Source organism: Candoia aspera, chromosome 13 (assembly GCF_035149785.1).
Source record: "Candoia aspera isolate rCanAsp1 chromosome 13, rCanAsp1.hap2, whole genome shotgun sequence".
Taxonomy (NCBI): domain Eukaryota; kingdom Metazoa; phylum Chordata; class Lepidosauria; order Squamata; family Boidae; genus Candoia; species Candoia aspera.
The window spans coordinates 789,809-808,791 of NC_086165.1; the positions used below are offsets into that span (position 1 = coordinate 789,809).

General features: G+C 57.4%; 1 protein-coding gene across 1 annotated transcript; it reads left to right on the forward strand.

Annotated features, from left to right (window-relative positions):
• Positions 1 to 162: 162 nt before the first annotated feature.
• On the forward strand, positions 163 to 17,531 carry TBC1D2B (TBC1 domain family member 2B). Its single transcript, XM_063313907.1, has 13 exons — positions 163 to 551; positions 3,431 to 3,584; positions 5,470 to 5,638; positions 8,170 to 8,330; positions 8,953 to 9,170; positions 10,247 to 10,639; positions 11,242 to 11,352; positions 11,702 to 11,895; positions 11,980 to 12,474; positions 13,251 to 13,368; positions 13,614 to 13,799; positions 13,981 to 14,102; positions 14,472 to 17,531. Exons 2-13 carry the CDS (start codon positions 3,449 to 3,451, stop codon positions 14,665 to 14,667), a joined length of 2,499 nt encoding a protein of 832 aa, XP_063169977.1. The 5' UTR covers positions 163 to 551; positions 3,431 to 3,448; the 3' UTR covers positions 14,668 to 17,531.
• Positions 17,532 to 18,983: the final 1,452 nt, after the last annotated feature.

The following is an 18,983-nucleotide window of genomic DNA, read 5'->3' on the forward strand; positions in this document are numbered from 1 at the left end:
CTCCTCCGGCTGCGGCGCGGGGCGCTTGGCCGGGCTCCTCCTCGCCGGGGCTGAGCCGGGCGCCGCGGCCGGAAGGGCTCGAGCGGGCGGAGCGAGCAGCGCCAGCCAGCCAGGGGCGGCGGCAGCGGAGGGGCGCGATGCCGGCGGCGGCGGCGGCGGCGGCGGGCGGCGGCGAGGCGGACGGGGAGGCGGCGGCGGCGGCGGGGCCCCCGCGGCTGTGCGGCTACCTGCAGAAGCTCTCCGGGAAGGGCCCGCTGCGGGCCTTCCGCACCCGCTGGTTCGCCTTCGACGCGCGGAGCTGCGCGCTCTGCTACTACAAGGGCCCGCGGGAGGCGGTGCCGCTCGGCCGCCTGGAGCTCGCCCACGCCGCCTTCCGCCTCCACGCGCCGCCCGCCGGCCTCGGCCCCGGCCCCGGCCCCGGTCCCGGCGAGGAGCAGCAGCAGCAGCAGCAGCAGCGGGCGGCAGCGGCGGAGGAGGAGCGGGAGGAGGACGGCGCGCCCGGGACCGCCTTCGAGGTGCACGGCCCCGGCGGCAACGTGGCCGTCCTCCGGGTGAGCCGCCGCGCCGGACGCTCCCGGGCCCGGCTGCCGCCCGGCGGGCAGGGGGTTCCCGGGGGGCTCCGGGGACGGCGGGGGCTCTTGCCCTCGCAGCCCCGCGCCGCGCCCAGAGGGAGCCTCGCCCCCCCAGGAGAGAGGCCGGGTCAGTCCCCCCCTTTAATTTCTCCTCCGGGAGAGCGACGGGGGGCGCACAACCCCCTCGCCTGGCCCAGCCGTCCGCCCGCCGGCCCCGGGGAAGCTGCGGCTGGCCGCCTCCCGGGCCGCCTCCCGTCCCGCAGAGCGCCAGGCCGGCGGCGGGCAGGGCGGTGCCAAAGAGGAGGAGCGGCCGCGCTGGTGCTCCCCCTCCCGCGCAGAGCCCTGCCCGGGGCCCGCATCGCCCCCGGCCCCGCCTGGCCAAATCCCGCGTGGAAGGGGCCGGGGGGGGCTCGGCGCGGAAGCCGGCGCACGATTGGCCCGGCGGCTGGGAGCGAAGCGCTGGGTCGCGCGGGGACGTCGCTCTCGCTGTCCGCTGTTCCCGGGGCGGCTCTGCTCGGGGTCGGCGCCCGTAGGTGACGGCCTTCGGGGCCGGGGCCTGGCACGGAGGCGCGCTTCTGGCCCTCCCCGGTCCGTCTGCGGAATCCAGCGTTTTGCCCCAGTGCTTTTCGCGGTAGTCAGAAAACTGCCAAAAAGGCTGCATTAGGAAGAGCGGGCGGCTTTTGCGGCAGACCGAGAACAAGAAGCCGGAGGGTGGTCTTGGTCCTCGCTGGGCGCGGGTTGTGAGCCGCCGCCTCCGCTGGGTCGGACAGAACAGGGGCTCCTTTGCCAGGCCTGCCCCGGCCTTGCAAATGCCAGGGCAGGCCCTTGGCTGGCCCTGGGGTTGAGGTGGGGGTTTGGGGGCAGGTGGAAGGGAGGCCTGCGGGTCCGGAGCTAACCAGCTATGCCGACAGGGCCGGGGTCCTGATCAGCCCAGCCCCTTTCCTGGATGGGGCGGGCTGAGCCTGGCTGCCAACCACGATTGGAGCAAAGCACCGGGGACCCGGAAACCTGCTGCGGCTGAAGAAGCGAGCTTGTTCCTGGCGGTCTGCCCTCGAGGCCTTCTTTTAGCGCCCGGAGCAGGCTTTGTGTTCCCGTTCGTGCCCATGCCCTTTCGCCCCTTGGCCGAGTCTTGCTGGGAGAGTGAGGGGACCGTCTCGGGGCAGGAAGCCCGACCCCACGTTGCAGGCCCTGGGCCCTGCCTGGCACGGTTCAGGTTTCCTGAACTGGTTGCGCGCTCGCAGTTCCTGTGAGTGAGCATCATGGGATGGCCCCTTTCACTCCTCCCCAGGAGCCTGAGCATGGCCAGATGTTTGGGGAGGTCCCCCAAGGTCTGCAGCTAAAATGGCTCGCGTTTCTGTAAGACTTGGACTGAGTTTTGGATCACAAGACCAAGGGCAGGGCCTCTCTCATCTGGATGTCGTGGCTGACCCAGAGGGAGTGCCTTTGGGCTGTTGGGAAGGCAAACAAAAGGCTCCCAAAAAACAAGGCAACTGGCCCCTTTTGCTATTAGTCTTTAGGAGGGTTCCTCCCTCTTTCGAGGCCCAGGGTTGCCAGAGATGGCTTTCGTGGTCTTAATGCTGTACCTGCAGCTGTGGAGGAGTGACTCGCTGGCAACGGTACAGCGCTTCTGCTGATCTGCTACCATTGCAAGGTGGTAGTTAAGTGAGCCATGCCCGATTTTACGACCTTTTTTGCCATGTTCGTTAAGTGAACCTGGCTTCCCCCATTGGCTTTGCTTGTTGGAAGCCAGCTGAGGAGGTTGCAAATGGCGATCACGTGACCTTAGAATGCTGCAGCCGCTGTAAGTGTGAGCTGGTTGCCAAGCTCCTGAATTTTGATCACGTGGCCACAGGGACGCTGCGACAGTCGTAACTGTGAGGACCAGTCATAAGTCATTTTTCAGCGCTGTTGTAACTTCGAACAGTCGCTAAACGAATGGTTATAAGTCAAGGATTACCTGTATCGTTTTCTGCCTGATGGGTTGTCTGGAGTTGACCAGTTGCCCCTTTTCTTGTGGGAAAAGCTCTGCATTTAGAGGTGGGCATATGTGCTGCCCACCAAGTTTTGGGTAGTGGCTCCCAATCTACAAGTTTTACCATAAAAAGCAGAATTCAACCCTTCTTTCTTTCTACATCTGCACCCAGAGAGGTTTCTCTGATATTTGTATTTTTATTACACGGAAATTTAAATAGATGCAATTTTGTAATAATAACAATAAATATTGATATTGAGGACCAGAATTGGTCTTTTGAACAAACAAGTGGCAGGAAAGAAAGATGGAAAAGGTGGCACCAGTGGCTGTGGGGCCTTCTGAAAACCCAGCGGTCATCCAGTCCAAATTCAAAATGCCAGTTGCGTGAAATGGCAGGAGCAATGCAGTCACCTCCCGCCGAGAGAGACTTGGACTCAGTTCATAGAGCAAAATTCTTTTGTTTTGGTCCCTGGTGCAGGATCTTGAGTGCTGGGGTGGAGGAAGTAGGACCAGAGGGTATCCAACAGGGGAAGCAGATCTCGGCCAAATACTGGAAGCTCTCCTGGTGCACATGGTACGGTCGCTGAGCAGTCGGCCCTGGGAGACGGGGATGCCCAGCTGGGAGTCCCAAGATGCTGGGGTTGCAGGATCCTGGCCTGGGCAGAGGGTCAGACTAGATTGCTTTCAAGGCTCCTCAGAGCTCCGAACAACCAGGCATCTTGCAGTGCCCTGGCTGGCTTGTCTGCCCTTTTATCCAGCAGATTGGAGAACATCCGTCTCGGAGTTGCGGGCCAGCTGATGGGGAGCTGCGTCTGCTGTTCAGCACTTCTGTGGAGATGTGCTCTTGTTCCTAATGCGCTGGGCTTCCCTGCTTCTGTCGTCACAGGCAGCAACGCACCAGGACATGATGTACTGGCTGCAGGAACTTCAGCAGAAGAGGTGGGAATACTGCAACAGCCTGGACGCTGCCAAGAGGTGCAGTTGGACTTCGCCTACCCCACAGGGGTGCTCCAAGGGGCTGGTGGCCAAAGACAGTCCTGGTAAGTGAGATGTGGGGGGTTGCTTCTCTTCTGGGAATGAAGCGCCGGGGCCCTCGCAAGTGGACAGCACAGGAAAGCACTGAGCGGGGCAGACCGCAGCTGCAGATTCAGCTTTGTGGTGCACTTCTTTCATGCTGGCTTCGCATCCCGCATTTTTGGGCTGGATCAGAGGGATAAAAGGCCCTTTCAAAGTAAAATGTGAAAGGCATCCTGCCACGTACCGCTGAAGTGCGGCCACATTCCATATGTTGGTCTCAGCCCTGATGTCCCTGCACAGTTGGGCTCAGTTAGTCTTCCCCATCTGGCAGTCTCCAGTTGTGCTGGGACTACAACTCCCAGGATTCCCAGCCAGGTGATTGTTCACAGGATTGTTCACAACCTCACTGCTAAACAAGGCAATGTGAAAGCTGCCTGAGCACATCATTTTTTAATTGGTCACAAGAAGCTGGTTTTTTTAATTTGGTGATTTTGTTTTCTTTTTTTCCACAACAGGAAGTTTTTATTTAAAATAGTTACTTTAAAAATATACATACTGGAAATTGTGGTGTGTATACGTGTATGTATACATACGTAGTATACGTATACATACGTATACGCAGAGACACATACGTGCATGCACACAGCCAGCGTTTTGTTTTGTTTTGTTTTTTGGTGGATTTTTATCTTCAGGAATTGCATTTCAAGGCAGTTTGCTTTTTTAGCTGAATTTTATATGAGGCATTGATTTTTTAAATATATACAAGGCACGGTATGTTTTTGTGCATATATTCTGTTTTGCATCCAATTGCAACAATAATGCCCTTCACGGTTTCCCCCTTTTTAACAGTTGTGTTTTTAAAGAAGTGGGCAGTAGACGTGAAATACGATGGACTTGCGGGCAAGGGAACCGTTGGGTGATCAGCCTTTGCTAAGTTGCTCTGGTTAGAAAACGGTTTGAGCTTCTTCTGGAGGCCACGGAGTGTGCGCGTTCCCCAAGAGGAAGCTGTGCAGATGTCCCTCCAACCGGCCAGTGCTCCTGTGGTTCCAGAAGCGTTGTGGTCTGGAAGGCAGAAGTCGGGCTGAAGGGGTGGGATGGGGCTGCGCTGCGTTCTGTCCCCAGAGAGCGAGGCGCCCAATCCGTTTGCAAACGTGGCATGTGCTGGGCGAGCAAGAGCCGTTCTCCAAAAACAGTCCATCTCCTTCCTCTTGCGGAGTGCTCAGACCTGCCGCCACAGCAGAAAATGCGAGCAGTGGGCCCGCCATCCTTGGCCGGCGTGGTTTCCTTTCTGGAAGCCTGTGCAGAGTTGCAGGACGTGCCTGGCCTTCGGAGGCCTCTCGCCCGGCTTCTTCCTGCTAGACCGAGAAGCCGAGCCCGGAATGGAGGCTGCGGAGGAACAGGGGGATGAGGCGGGGGAAGGTCTCCGGGGCAGAAGAGCCTCCGCCGCAGAGCTCCGGGAAAGGAGTCGGCCCCTTCCTCCCATGCCGTCTTCTCTCTGCCCTGGCGGCTGCCTTCCCACCTGCCCAGGGAGGAGCACCGTGGCAGTGCTGGCGTTGCTGCTCTCCCGAGCAGAAGGCACTGGTTTTTTAATGTATTTGGCGGAACCAGTGGCAGGGTGGGCACAGGTCTGCTGAGAGGTCTCGCCTCTCGCTGAGCTGCAGAAGCAGGTTTGCCCCACGAGGAGCCCTCTGCCAGCCCCTCTCCTGCCAGGGCAGAGAGGAAGTGTGACACGGGCCAGCTGATGAACGCGCCTCCCGCATTTCCTGGGATGGCGAGGGTTCGGCGGGCCTGGCTGTTCCCAGCAAGACCTCCCGCCATGACACGTCCAGCTGCTTGTGACCTTTCCACAAGCCTCGAGGTGGAAGTTGGTTCGCGTGGCAGATAACCGGTTGGTCGGTCCTCCCTCAGATTTTGCGGCGGCGCTGCCTCCCAACGCCTCGGCGGAGAGAGCCAGGAACGTCCTCGCGGTAGAGATCGCCCCCACGGAGCTGGTAGGGGAGCAGGCGGCCTGCCTCCCGGCCCCAGGCCACCCCGGCGCCATCAACTTCTCCCTGAGGCAGTGGGGCACGGAGATCAGGTGAGTCCTGCTTGGGGGAGCGACCCACGGCCACTTGGGACTCTCTGAGGAGCTTGCTTTTTAACGCAAACGTAGGCGTGCAGGTCGTTGTAACGAAACCACGTTTGCTCTGTGATTTCGGGTAGCGCGGCTGATTTGCACCCTCGCCTTCTGCAGCGTCTGAGTCACACGAGAGGCTTTCCAGGGGGGAATGCGGGGCCTGCGGGTCAGAATTTGCCCGAAGGCCTTTTCTGTGCCCGCCAGTGATCTCTAAAGGCTGCAGAGGCTGTTGGGCAAATTCCCTTTTCTTGGAATGCTGCTTCTCTTCTGGTGGCCTCCTTAACTGGAGGTTGAAAATGTGGCAAAATGGCCTTTTTGGTGTTTTTTTTTCTTTTTTCAAAAATATACACAGAATGGAAATAGGAGGTCTCTGGCAGGTGGGCTGCTCCCACATCAGCTCTTGACCATCGAAAGCGCCTGCTGTCTGAAATTGCACCCCGATATTCAGCCATTTTTCCAGAGGCTTCCTGCTCCCGCATCCACCCTTAAAAATGCCTCCAAAAGGTGGGGAGAGGCCCCCAGTTTCCCCCCTCGCACGTCCCCTGTGCTCTCCACCTGCTCCGGGCCCAGCCAGGGCCTCCCTGGCAGGAGAAATGGTCCACCCCTGCGCTGAGTGCCAGAGAGCATCGGTCCTGCCCGGCTGCTCCCCAGCAGCCACCTGGCTCTGGCAGGGGGAGGCAAGCTGGGCAGCCTGCGAGAAGTCCCGCGCAGCCCTTGTGGCCCCGGGTGGATCGGGGTTCTTGGCGCCACGACTGGCGAATGTTTGTGCTGGAAGTCCACCAGGGCTGCCTGAACCCGTGAGTCAGATTTTGCCTCCGTGTGGGACTCTGCCGAGTTCCCCCTCGCTCGCTGCTTAATCACAACGTCAGATTGTCGTCTTTGGAAATGCAGCCCTTGCACTGAAAGGGTTCTGTCTCGAGCAGCAGCCAGGTTGCCTGTGTTGCAACAGCTGCTGCACACGCCTCCGAATTCAGAACACTTGCGAAGCGAGAAGCATTTCCTCTCGCCCGAGGCGTTGCTGTGGGTGCTTTCTCTGCTGGACATCCAACTACCAGGAGCTTCCCTCTTTTGCTGCTCCCGCTCAGACCGCTCCCCGGAGCCCATCCTGCAGCGGGTAAACGGAGGGTGGGCTTTGCCGTCAGGCTTCCCTTGGGGCTCGGGGCGCACCGTGTCCAGCCTGCTTCCTCCTTGATGGGCCGGGTTCCCCGACCCGTGCTTTGCCTGAATGGTGGGGAATGTAGGGCAGACTGTCCTGGTGGGCTTTGCCTTGAAATGGAGGAATGGAGGAGTTTCTGGCCAATCTGGAAATGTTGGCTTGGGTTGGAAAGTGTCCAGAAGCCCTGGGCTTAAGTTACATTCTTGGAAAAAGCATGTGATTTCTCGGTATTGCAGAAGCCTAACCGCAGGAACTTTGCGGTTGTGAGCAAGGCAGGAAAGTGTCATGGGCAGGTTGGAGCCAGGATTTCTCTTTTTTGCCTTTTTTTAAAAATTGGGGGTAGCTGTCTTGGCTTACCTTCCCCCTCCTCAGATTGGTGGGAAGTGGAAATTTGACGCGGCAGACGTTTGACCTAGAAGAAGAGCCGGCGGCCCAGTGGCCACAGCTCAACCACCACGGCCATCAGAGGGTCGGCTTGTGCCATTTCCTGCTCTGTGGTCTGTGTTGTAATTCAGTGAGGCCTGAGTGTGAACTATCCCAGCTTGTAAGTCCAGATGTCCTTGTGTGTGAGTGTAGGGAAGCCAGAGCAGCAGCATCTGTGAACCTCGAGCGTCTTTCCACCTGGTACAGGTAGTCCTTGCTCAACAACCACAGTGGAGACCGGAATTTTGGTTGCTAAGTGAAGCAGTCATTAAGCAAATCTGACCCAATTTTGCGACCTTTTTTGCAGCGGATGTTAAGCAAATCACTGCAGTCATTAAGCAAACAAGATGGTTGTTAAGCAAATCACTCGGTTCCCCACTGATTTTGCTTTCTGGAAGCCAGCCAGGAAGGTGGCAATCACATGACTGTGGGACACTGTGACGGTCGTAAATGCAAACTGGTTGCCAAGTGTGCAAATTGCAATCATGTGAGCACGGGGACACCGCGACAGTTGTAAGTGCAAGGACCAGTCATAAGTTGGTTTTTTTGGCACTGTCGTAAGTCTGAACCGTTGCTAAATGAATAGTTGTTAAGTGAGGACTACTTATAGTTGCAGAAGGCAGAGGGTTGTGATGGAGGGAAAAACCTTTGAAAATGTTCTGTTGTTCTGTTCTGGGCAGCTTTTGAAGCACAAGACGGCAGATTAGGTTCTCAGGGCATAAATAGTCTCAAGCCAGTATTTCCAGCGTGTTTGCCTCTGTCTTGGAGATATTCTGCTTTAAGGGACGCCTGGCACCGGGAGAAATAACCTGGTTTTTCAGTTTTGGCTTCTGCAGCTTTGTACATTTTATTTTTTAAAATTAGCCAACTTTTCTCTGTCTTTACAACTGTACTGAATTTCTGTACTTCACAGGAATTCTGTCTCTTCCTTAAGAGCCGGAAAAGGAAGTAGCGAAAACCGCAAGAGTGTTTTTTACACAGAAGAATGGGAAATCCTGGATCCTACCCCAAAAGATTTGCAAGAATCAGCAGCTCAGGAAGAAAAAAGAAGGCTGGCAGCAGAACCCAGCAAAGGTGCCCGCTTTGCCCCCCGCTCTCCCCCCCAGCCCCCCATTTCCGCTCTTGCGTTCGGAGGAGCCGTTCTGTCTTTGCAGACCGTGCGGGGCACCTGCCCCTCTCCTGAGCTGTGCAGCCGAAGGAGGCCCCCAAGGGTGGCCGGGTCCCAGGGCGGCCTCGAAGCGCCATGAGCCCTTTTCCCCTCCCTTAGCTTCTCCCTGTCTTGGCACAACGCTGCTGAAAGTGCTGGATCGGGGGAGGGGGTGTCTGCGGCGAGGGCCCCCCCCGTTCATATTGGCTTCTCCCTTGGAGAACCAGGGCCCGATGCCCACCTCTGCTCCGTCTCTCCTGCGAAGTGGGGGTCACTGCCGACAGCAACGGCCCGGGTGTTAACCCAGCTCCAGCACCTGGTTCAACATTCTGGCTTTTCTCAGAGAGTTTGGATGAAACCGGAAATGCGAATTGCGAGAAGGCTTCTCCGTCTCCTTGGAGGCAGCGCTGGCCTTCCAGACCAGTACCAAAAAGGAGGAGGAGGAGGGCGTGCCCCTGATGGACGGCTCGGGTCTCTCCTGATCCGGCGCCCAGCCAGGGGTGTGCTGGGGCAGCCAGCAAGCCAACATTCTGCCTCCCGCTGCCGCAGGTGGGACTGGCTCAGCCTTCCCGTTTGACTTTGGCCGCTTCCCGCACAAAGCCAGGCGTCCCGCAAAGGACCCGATGGCCGCCAGCAAAAGCCGGAGCAGCCCAGAGGCCTCTCCCCTGGAGTCGAACGGAGGCCGGCCGGCCGCAGAGATGCAGCTGAAGGTCCAGAGCCAGCAGGAGGAAGTGGATCAGCTCAAGAAGGAGCTGGCCAGCCAGAAGGTAAGCCGGTGAGAAGGCAGGGGCTGGCAGGGCACACCCGCGGCGGCAGGGAAGCCGGAGGACGGGGTGGCGCCTGGACCGAGCGCTCATCCGCTTGCCTGTTATCTGGGCTCTGCTCCCCTCCAGGAAACCCCTGGCTTGCTCGCTTCCTTCCTTGCTTTCATATCGGGGCCCGAGGGTGCAGGAAAGCCCTTCCCGTGAGGCTGCCCTCCATGCCACGCAACAGCATCCTTCTTCGTTGCATTTGTCCCGTGTGGCTGCAGGCCCTGCTCCTTTTTGCATGCCCTCCCTGCTCTCAGGGCACAGCGCAAGCAGGGATTTTGCTCATCCGGCAGCTGGTCGCAGAGCCTGACGCTGGCAAGAGCCGGGAGGGTGGGCCCAGGGTCCCCCAGAGGGCTTCTGGGCCCAAGCGAGGACTAGAACTTTGCTCTCCCCATTCCGGGTCTGGCATCTGAACCATGAGACCACGCCGGCTCTCTCTCTGGACAAGAAGAAGCAGCTGACTGCGTCAGACACTTTGGAGCAAACGTGGGGTGTTCCCCAGAGCTTGGAGGCAGGCCCCAGAGGGGCTGGCAAGCCCTAATTTTTAAGGAGAAGGTCGTTACACACAGGAGGACTCATTTCCTTTCCTTGTCCTTCCCGGGAGCTGAGGGGGCACTCGAGATTGAAACAGGAGGCGCTTCTCTGCCTCTGTGGGTGGGGGCTGGGTGTGCGGCTCCTGGGGCACCCAGAGGGGAGGGGGCTTGGAGCAGCAGCAGCAGCAGCATGTCCAAGCACGTGGCAGCCTCTGAATTGCCCCCACCCCAATTTCAGAAACAGCCTGCCGGCATCTCTTCCCCACCAGCTGTTTTTTTTTTCTAATCCTGCCTTTATTATTTTTATAAATAACTCGAGGCGAGGCACACACAACACTCCTTCCTCCTCCTATTTTCCCCACAACAACCACCCTGAGAGAGAGCGACTGGCCCAAAGTCACCCAGATGGCTTCTGTGCCTGAGGCGGAACTCGAACTCGCCACCTCCCAGTTTCTAGCCCAGGCCGTAGCCACTAGGCCAATCTGGCTCTCTTCCTCCCAGGAACTCGTGCGGCTCCTACAGCAGACCGTCCGGTCCTCCCAATACGACAGGTACCTAGCAGGGCCCCTCTGTGATGGGGGGGCCAAGGGCCACTTGGAGCTGCTCCACCAGAAAGACCACCAGATTTTGGGTCTCAACCGCCAGCTCGAAAGGCTGAGCCTGGAGAAGGACCGCCTGCAGCAGGAGCGGGCGAGCTTGAAGTTCGAGCTGGGGGGGCTGGGCGAGCGGCTGGAAATGCTCATGGAGACCATCCAGGCCAAGGACGAGGTGATCGTGAAGCTCTCCAGGGAGCTGAGCGAGTGCGAGGATTGGTTGCCAGGGCAGAGCGGATCGGTGCCCGCAGACGCCTCCCCCCCGGTCGGCAAGGGGCTGCAGGAGCTTGGCAGGCTGAAGGTAAGGGCCGCGGCTCCTCGCCCCGTGGCCTGGGGGCCGAGGGTCCCTGTCACCCCTCTTAGCTGTCTCTCTAGAGTCCACTAACCCACCTGGATGGTGGTTTGAGGGAAGAGAAGGAGGGAAGCCTATTTACAGCTGTTGACCGGCCAGAGGTGGGATACCCAAACGCAAGAAGAGCAGCAGAAACTTGAAAGTGAGAGGCTGGCTTGAGTAGCCGCAGCCAGTCACAGTAAGCAGAAGGAACGTCTTCAGCAAGAGAGGAGGGAAGGTTTGGGTTCTCGCGTTGTGCACAAGCATGGTTTTATTAGCCATGGTTTCTTAAACAAGCCACAGTCGGCTGCATTCACACATTACACCAAGCCATTCACGGTGTTTACTAGCCACCGTGCTTGGGCTCGTACAACGGGCTGAGCCGCACATCGCGCAGACTCGGTTTGTGCTTTGACCCCCAGCTGCCTGGAAGCCGATACCAGAAGGCCAGACCGCCTTAGAAACGCCACGCCTTCCCCTTCGCTTGAGAGACAGGCCCCTGCTGCGCTCTTTGCCTTCCTGTTTCCAAACACCCTGCTCTGCATAATTCCCCCAATGCTGTTTGTTGACAGGACAGCCTGCAGGGCTACAAGACCCAGAACAAATTCCTAAATAAGGAGATCCTGGAACTTTCTGCTTTACGAAGAAACGCCGAGAACAGGGAGAAGGAGTTACTGGAGAAGGTCAGCTGAAGGGGCAGCTCCCCTCCAGACCTTTGCTCCTTTCCGGCCCTCGAGGGTGGGTGGGTGCCACTGACGCGCGACTCATTCCGTGGGGTGGAGAGACGCGTTTGGGCACCGTCCCAGGAGTCTGCCTTCCGAGCTGACCGGTTTTCCTGCCTCCGCCCCTCCCCGAAAGGGGCTGACCACCGGACACATCGCGCTCTCTGTGGTCCTTTGGGGGAGCCTCAGCATTGCTGGTGGCTTGGAGGGCAGGACCCCGGTTTGTGCTGATGCTGATGCTTGTCTTTCATGCCTGAGGAGGCCCCAGGGGCGTCCCTGCCTAACCGCCCCCTTGATGTCTCCTACGCAGTATGCGAGCCTGGAAGCCAGGATGTGCCAGGTGGAGAGCCGGTACCTGATCCTGCTTCAGGAGAGGAAGACCCCAGTGTGCTCACAGGAGCAGAATCCCCACAGCGACGTCATCGCCCAGCTCCTGGAGGACGCCCTCAAGGTGGACAGCAGCGAACAGCCGGAGCAAGCTTGCTTCAAGCCCCATCTGGTCAGGTGAGCTTCGGGCCTGACGCTTCAGCTGGCCTCATCCCGGGGCCAGCGCAGCGGGAGTGACCCCAATTCCCCTTGCCTCCCCAGCAAATATGACGTGTACGGGTTTCAGACGGTCCCAGAGGATGACGAGGAGGAGAGGCTGGTGGCGAAGGTGCGGGCCTTGGACCTGAAATCCTTGTCTCTTACGGAGCACCAGGAGATGTCGGCCGGCGTGAAGTGGGAGAACTTCCTGGCCGCCACCACCAACAGGGAGATGGTCCGGTCAGTGGAGCTCAAGAACCTCATCCGGGGCGGGATCCCCCACGACCACCGCTGCCAGGTGTGGAAATGGTGCGTTGGCCTCCATGTGAAGAAGTTCAAGGATGGCAGCCCACCGGGCTATTTCCACGGCCTGCTGCAGAACGCCCTGAAAAAGCAGAACCCGGCCTCCAAGCAGGTCGAGCTGGACCTCCTGCGCACCCTGCCGAACAACAAGCACTACTCCTTCCCTGCCTCGGAGGGCATCCAGAAGCTGCGGAACATCTTGCTGGCCTTCTCTTGGCGCAACCCCGACATCGGCTACTGCCAGGGGCTGAACAGGTATGCCAGCCCTTCCAGGCTGGCCAGGTCGAGAAACGGAGGCCGCAGGGATTCCAGGAACGTGGCTTTGTCGTTGCAGGGATATTACATTAAGCGAGTCTTGACAGCCCATCCAAGTGTCTGTCCCATCTCTGAGTTTCTCCCTCGAGCTTCCTTCAGTCTTGGGGCTGTGCAACCTCTTATCCAAGTCTCCCCCACGCACACTTTTTCCTTCCTTCTCCAAAGGCAACTCTTAAGTTCTTTACGAGGTAGGCTGTTCAGGAACCAGTCTCCCTCTCTGTTCCTTTTTCTCAGGGGAGGAAGATCTGGACCCCACGGCTATCTCTCGGTCCCCCAGGGCCAGGGCAGGCCTCAGTGTGGGGGAGCAGGTGTGTCTCACGTGCCTGGCTTTGAGCCAGGAGGCCCTTTATGGTGGCACTCCGTGTTTTGTAACCCTCTTTGCGGCAGCTCCCGAAGGAAATGAAACACCCTGAGAGAACGGTAGTTTCTCCCCAAAACTGGTTTTGCTTTCTGCAGAGTGCCTGCTTTGCTACGGGGGCCTCCTGGCTCCGTGAAGGTGGCATGGCATGGTGAAGAGGCCTTCATTTTGGGGGAAAGGGAGTGAGTGAGTAAGAGGCAGAAAGACATCTTTTCCCTCTCTCCTTTTCTAAGCACTTCCTCTGGGGCTAGGCACACCTCAGGTCAGCCTTTTATCGGTGCCACCTTGAATAGCTTCGCGACACCTGAGCTCTGCGGGAAGTGCCACTTCCGACGGTGGTCTTGGTTCTGTTTTCCAGGCTGGCGGCCATCGCCCTTCTCTACCTGGAGCAGGAGGACGCCTTTTGGTGCCTGGTGACCATCGTGGAGGTCTTCATGCCCCGGGACTATTACACTAAAACGCTGCTCGGCTCTCAGGTAAGCGCAGAAGAAGCTGTCGGGGCCGATACGCGTTGAAGCCGTTTGAGAAGGGGGCAAGGTGAAGAAAGCGTGGCAGCCACCACCACCCCGAACCATCTAAGGAAGGCCTTGGAGATGGATGGGGGTCTCAGAGCGTGAGCTGAGTGGGACGAGTGGGGAAGGCCTTCAGTATCCCCCTGAAGGCCGCTCTTCAAGAGGGCTGTGTTCCGAGACTGAGGTGTTCCTCCTCCCCCTCCTCCCAGGTGGACCAGCGAGTCTTCAAGGACCTGATGAACGAGAAACTGCCCCGGCTGCACGCCCACTTCGAGCAGCACCGGGTGGACTTCTCGCTCATCACCTTCAACTGGTTCCTGGTCGTCTTTGTGGACAGCGTGGTCAGCGACGTTCTCTTCAAAATATGGGACTCCTTTCTGTACGAGGGGCCAAAGGCACGTCTTGCCCCTGCCGAACAGAGCCCGTGCCGGAACTTCCGAAACCAGTGGTCTGGCCGGGTGGGATTTTCAGCGGTTGGGAGGGGAAGGGCTGGTCTTCTGCAGGCGGCCGAAGCTCGGGGACCGTTCCCTGTGGCTCACTCGCCCACTCTCACAACCAACCTTCTCGCGTGCTCAGGTCATTTTCCGGTTTGCTCTGGCGCTCTTCAAATATAAGGAGGAGGAGATCTTGAAGCTCCAGGACTCGACGTCCATCTTCACGTACCTCAGATCCTTTACTCGCAGCGTTCTGGACGCCAGGTGAGACCCGCTTGCTTTCCTTGCAGTGGACAAGTAAATCAGCTGCGTGTTGTTAGAAGGAGCTTCTCAGAGGGAGGAACAATAACGTTGAGCAATGTAAGCAGTCTGTAAAACGGGGTTTGAACCTGAGGCTTCCTCCAGAACCGGGTGGGGTTCTGTGAGAGACGGACAAAAAAAGTTCACTCAAACCCAGCCGACTTTTTGTCGTGAGAGCTTTTCCTCTTGATTGGGGGTTCCAGGTATATCGTGTTTTTTTTAAAAAAAACCTAACAGGTCCCACAACCTGGAAAGGTTTGATGATCGCTGCTATAAAACACTTGAGTCCCCACCTCTGAGCGAGGCCCCTGTGGCGGCTCTTCTTTCTTCCAGGAAGCTTATCGGCATCGCTTTCAGGGACCTCAACCCCTTCCCGCTGCGCCAGATCAGGAACCGGAGGGCCTTCCACCTGGAGAAGGTGCGCCTGGAGCTGATGGAGCTCGAAGCCATGCGCGAGGATTTCCTGCGGGAACGGGAGACCCACCCCGAGAAACGGGACCTGATCAGCGAGGATGAAGAGGACGGTTGAAGGGAGCCTCAGGGACCTCCTTTGGAGGCCGATTCCCTCGCCCCCCCGAGCAGAGCAGAGCCTCCCTCACGGGGATTTGAGGACAGATTCCAGATCCCGCACTTCACAGCGGAGGGGTTTCTTCCAAGCGGCGCCGTTGACGTCGTTCAGGGTGCAGCACGCTTGAAGGGATCTGGTTTCAGCCATGCAACTGAGCTGTGAACGTTTCCTACCTTTGAAGCCCATGTTTTCTGAAGTGCCTACAGACACTATCACAAAATGCTCCTTCCTGTTTTTAATACCTGCCCATCATTCTATACCAAATTCTTGGTGAGCCATTTCCTCCCTCCTGCCCATCTTCAAAATGTTTAAACTGCTCCACTTTGGAGACACGTTCCTCATGGTCTTGGTAAAGCCAATTAAGTCTCTGCGCTTCATCGGGTGCTTCTGGCTCGCCCAAAAGCTGATCGATGTTGCCAAGCAGCAGGTGCCCTTCGAAGACATTCCACTTGGTTTTCCAGCCCAGGGAGGCGGCAGAGAACTCGGAGGCCCCACAAGGGTTTTGGGAAGGCTGCAGGCTCCTGTTCTGGGCCCAGGTCCCTGTCTCTGTTAGAAAATGTCACGGTGACCGAGGAGTTGGTCGTTTCCCTGGCATGATGCTCCCAAGTCACCCTATTTCTCCCCAGGATGGTCAGTCTCACCCAGCAGCCCTGGCTGGATGTCTCTCGCCACGATCCTTCCTGGTCCTCGGGTTGAAAGCCCATTGTTTAATGGAGGGCAGATGAGTCGGAGACATGTTGGCGAAGCCTGGTATTTTGTGGTGCCCTAAAATCCCTGTTGAGGAGGCTGGGAACGGCTCATCCTGGAAGAATCCAGCATTGTGGATTGTGGCTTTATGCCTTTGTTCGATACGTGGGTGGAAATGCTTTTGTTCTTTACAATACACCCTTGAGACATTTGTTGGGGAAGAGATTCGGAGCCCGAGGTTTGCTCTCCTGGAAACCTAGCAGGTTTTTGTCCTGAAAGGTTGTGGGGAGCATTTCCTGACCTTCGGCTGAAACTTTGGGCCAGAGAAAATGGATTTCTCGTCTTGTGTTTCTCAGACCATGGCAGAAACGTGTGTTGCCTTGACAGCAGTTTGCGAACCTGAAGAGGAGGAGGGCGATGGGGGGGGTGTTTCTTCATTAGCGGTGTGGATTTCCAGCCGGGACCCCCCTCGTTGCTGTCACCGCTTTCTCTACAGTCCCTCTCCAGAACTCCTTCCTCCCATCTCCCCCTCCCAGGCGCATCCAGGGGCTTTGATCTTCTTCCATCGTTGTTCAAACTGCAGATGGCTGTCGCCCAACATCCTTTTTCCCAGAAACCTCCCCTTCCGATACGGGGGCACAAAGGCAGTGGCCGTGGGGACAGGGGCAAGTCTCTAGCTTTGTGCTGGGCTCTGTGGGTGCTAAAAGGCGGCTGGCTTGGACTGAGGACCCTCCAAGCGTCCCGGATCGTGCCGGTGCTGTAGTGGCTGTCGGTGTGAGTGCCACATGGGGAATTTTATCCCTGTGGGGGACAGTGGGGTGGGGGGCTCCCTGTGGGTGGGCACCATGGCCAGTGGCTCACCTGGACTCCCACTGAGCAGGCTTCACCTGCTGCCCCCAGATCCAAAGCGCTCTTGGGGCAACGAAGGCACCTCCCAGACACAGGGTGGGTTGGAAAAGGACAGCCTACAGAATCCGGATCTGGTCAGGACGTTTTAATACCTTGTACTTGAATCCTAGTTTTTCCCCTGACACACACACCTTCTGGGTGGTTGTTGTTGTTGTTGTTGTTGCACATTTGCAAAAAAGGTGACCCCCCGGGGGGAACCCACTTGATCATTCCGCACTGTCAGATTTTGTGGCTGGTTTTGGAAGACTGGTTTCACGCCAAATGCTGGGCAGAAGTTTTTGTTCTGTTTAGCTTTGGCTAGTTAAAGAAGGTCCTTCCTGTCTGCATTCCCTGAAATTGCTGGAAGCGGTTGTGCAGATTGTGTGTGTAGTAAGGCGGCAAAGGTGGAGTGTGAATCCTCGGATCTGGAGCTTTTACTTACTTGTGGTTTCCTGGGGCAGGTTTCACTGTGCTCAGCAATGAGGCCGGCAAGGCTGGTGGATTTCCTCTGAAGGGGGGTTGTGTCGGATTCCCTGCATTGTGTGATGGAAGTTCCCCCCTTCACCCCCCTCTGCATTCCTTGCCATGGAAACCCAACAGCCTGGACTTCCTTACCCAGAGTCCTCCCCAACATCAGGGAGAAAGCTGAGGAAAGGGAGACAGCAGTGGGGCTAGCCCCCCCTCCCAACTCCCCCTTGTCACGTGGAGCTTCCAACTTTTCAGATCTCGGTTCCTACAATGCAGTTTTCGTGCACTTTTTTTTTATAAAGAATTCCAAACTCTGCTTCATGTTACATATGCAAAGTATTTTATGCATGGTTTCTATTCAAGTAGTGTGTAACCCCTCCACTTTTGCTGTTTGCACAAGCCTCGCACAGGTCCAGTCTGTTTTCCTGCCTCTGATGCGTCTTGCTGGAGGCCCTAGAATGACCCCTCGGATCGAGGCCTCTTCAGTCTGTGGTTCGGGCCCCAAGCCGCGGTTCAGGGTATCCTGCGGAGGAAGAGCATCGCTGGGCTCAAGGCAGGTGGACCATCCCTTGCACAGCCTCCAGGTCCCTCCAGGCAAGGGGGGCGTGGGGTTCTTCTCCTAGCAGGGCGAGTCCAGCGGTGCAGAAGAATCATTCCACGTACACATTTGCAGTCCGGGTTCCTGAGAATTCTTTGGGGCTCAGTAACTCCGCTTTAATTTGACAAATTCACACTTGCGATTCTTGCAACCTCTTGAAAATAGATAATTGCCTGTCTCTTATTTTTAAAGGCTTTTTTATACAGCTCTTCATTCCACTCTGGTTTCGTGTCACCAATCCTAGTAAATAAAATACATGCAGTCGTCATCTGCTGCTCGGATTGGCTTTTCTGTTCTTGCCCCAAAATAAGATTTGGGCTTCTATTTCCCATGGCCTTTGCAGAGGAGAAGGCACCAACTGAGATAAAGGCAACCAAGCCAGGAGGAGGATGGGGGCTGCGGGGTCCCTACCTGCCCACACATCCTCTGTGGCAGACAACCAATGTGGCTCGCAGGGAAGGAGGTGTGGTCAAGCGCTTCTGCTAACCTGGATTGCTGCTCTTCACCCCAGCCCAAATCAGCCTTTGCCATGAGAGACCCTTCACTTGCCGGGGGGGGGGGGGGGGGGAGCCTGGTGCCTTTGTAGTGGTCAGTGGGTCCCAGTTGAGCCTGGAGTCCATCTGCTGCTGCACCAGATGCCCAGCCCCACAGTGAACTGCTGGCTGTTCCCCAACCAGCCTCTGCCCCATTGGATGCTAAGAATCACCCACGAAGCCTCCTCTTGCCCCGCCCGATGGCCTCTCCCCTCCGGAGGATTGCCTTACAGGGAGGTCGCCATCCCCGTCCCGGAGGTGCTGATGCCGGAGAACAGACCCGCAGGGCCCTTGGTGGTCAAGGGGGGTTCCGGGGGAGGGGATGACCGCCACTGGGGCCAAGGCCGAAAGGCAGGAAATGGCAGCTGGGGAAGGGGGCAAAGTCTGGCGGTGGGGGGTTGCTGGCCCAGGCAAGGGAAGCGCTTTTACCTGGTTGCTCCTTTTGCTTACAAGCCTTCCTCCTTTTCAGTTTGCAGCTGCTGCTGCTGCTATTATTATTATTACTATTACTATTATTATTATTCTCCTGCCTTTTTTCAGAGAGAGAGAACTCAAGCTGGCGAACATACTTAATACTCCTGCCTGCTATTTTCCCCACCATAGCAACCCTGTGAGGTGAGTTGGGTTGAGAGAGAGGGACTGGCCCAAAGTCACCCAGCTGGCTTTCATGCCTAAGGCAGGACTTGAACTCGTGGTCTCCTGGCTTCTAGGCCAGCCACTTCACCAGGACACCACGCTGGCTCTCTCTAAGTTCCATTGACTACAGAGAGGCTTTACCTGGCCTTGGTGGCTGCCCCCCTCCCTCCCTTGACCCAGGTCTGGGCACTTCCTTGAAGGAGGATTCAGAGGACCCCTCCTTTGCTGGAATTCCCATTCATCATCCTGCCTGACCTGGTTTAACCCTGGTTTAATCTGCTGGCTTAACTACGAAGAACATAATGGGTCCAGCCCAAGCTTCCTGGTGTTACCAAAGTAAAAGAAAAGTTTTTTAGCCTTCAGAATTTCTGTCCCAATTCATAACCTACCCAGGACTGAAACAGGAACATGGAATGACTTGATAAATCCAATTACTTGTCTGGGGGGTGGTTTAATGTTCAGCATTC

Bases quoted from the DNA above. Each gene is read 5' to 3' on its own strand.
- TBC1D2B (XM_063313907.1), top strand. From the start codon at position 3,449: ATGATGTACTGGCTGCAGGAACTTCAGCAGAAGAGGTGGGAATACTGC. The intron at 10,640-11,241 runs GTAAGGGCCGCG...GTTTGTTGACAG, and splicing joins AGGAGCTTGGCAGGCTGAAG to GACAGCCTGCAGGGCTACAA. The intron at 11,896-11,979 runs GTGAGCTTCGGG...TTGCCTCCCCAG, and splicing joins TTCAAGCCCCATCTGGTCAG to CAAATATGACGTGTACGGGT.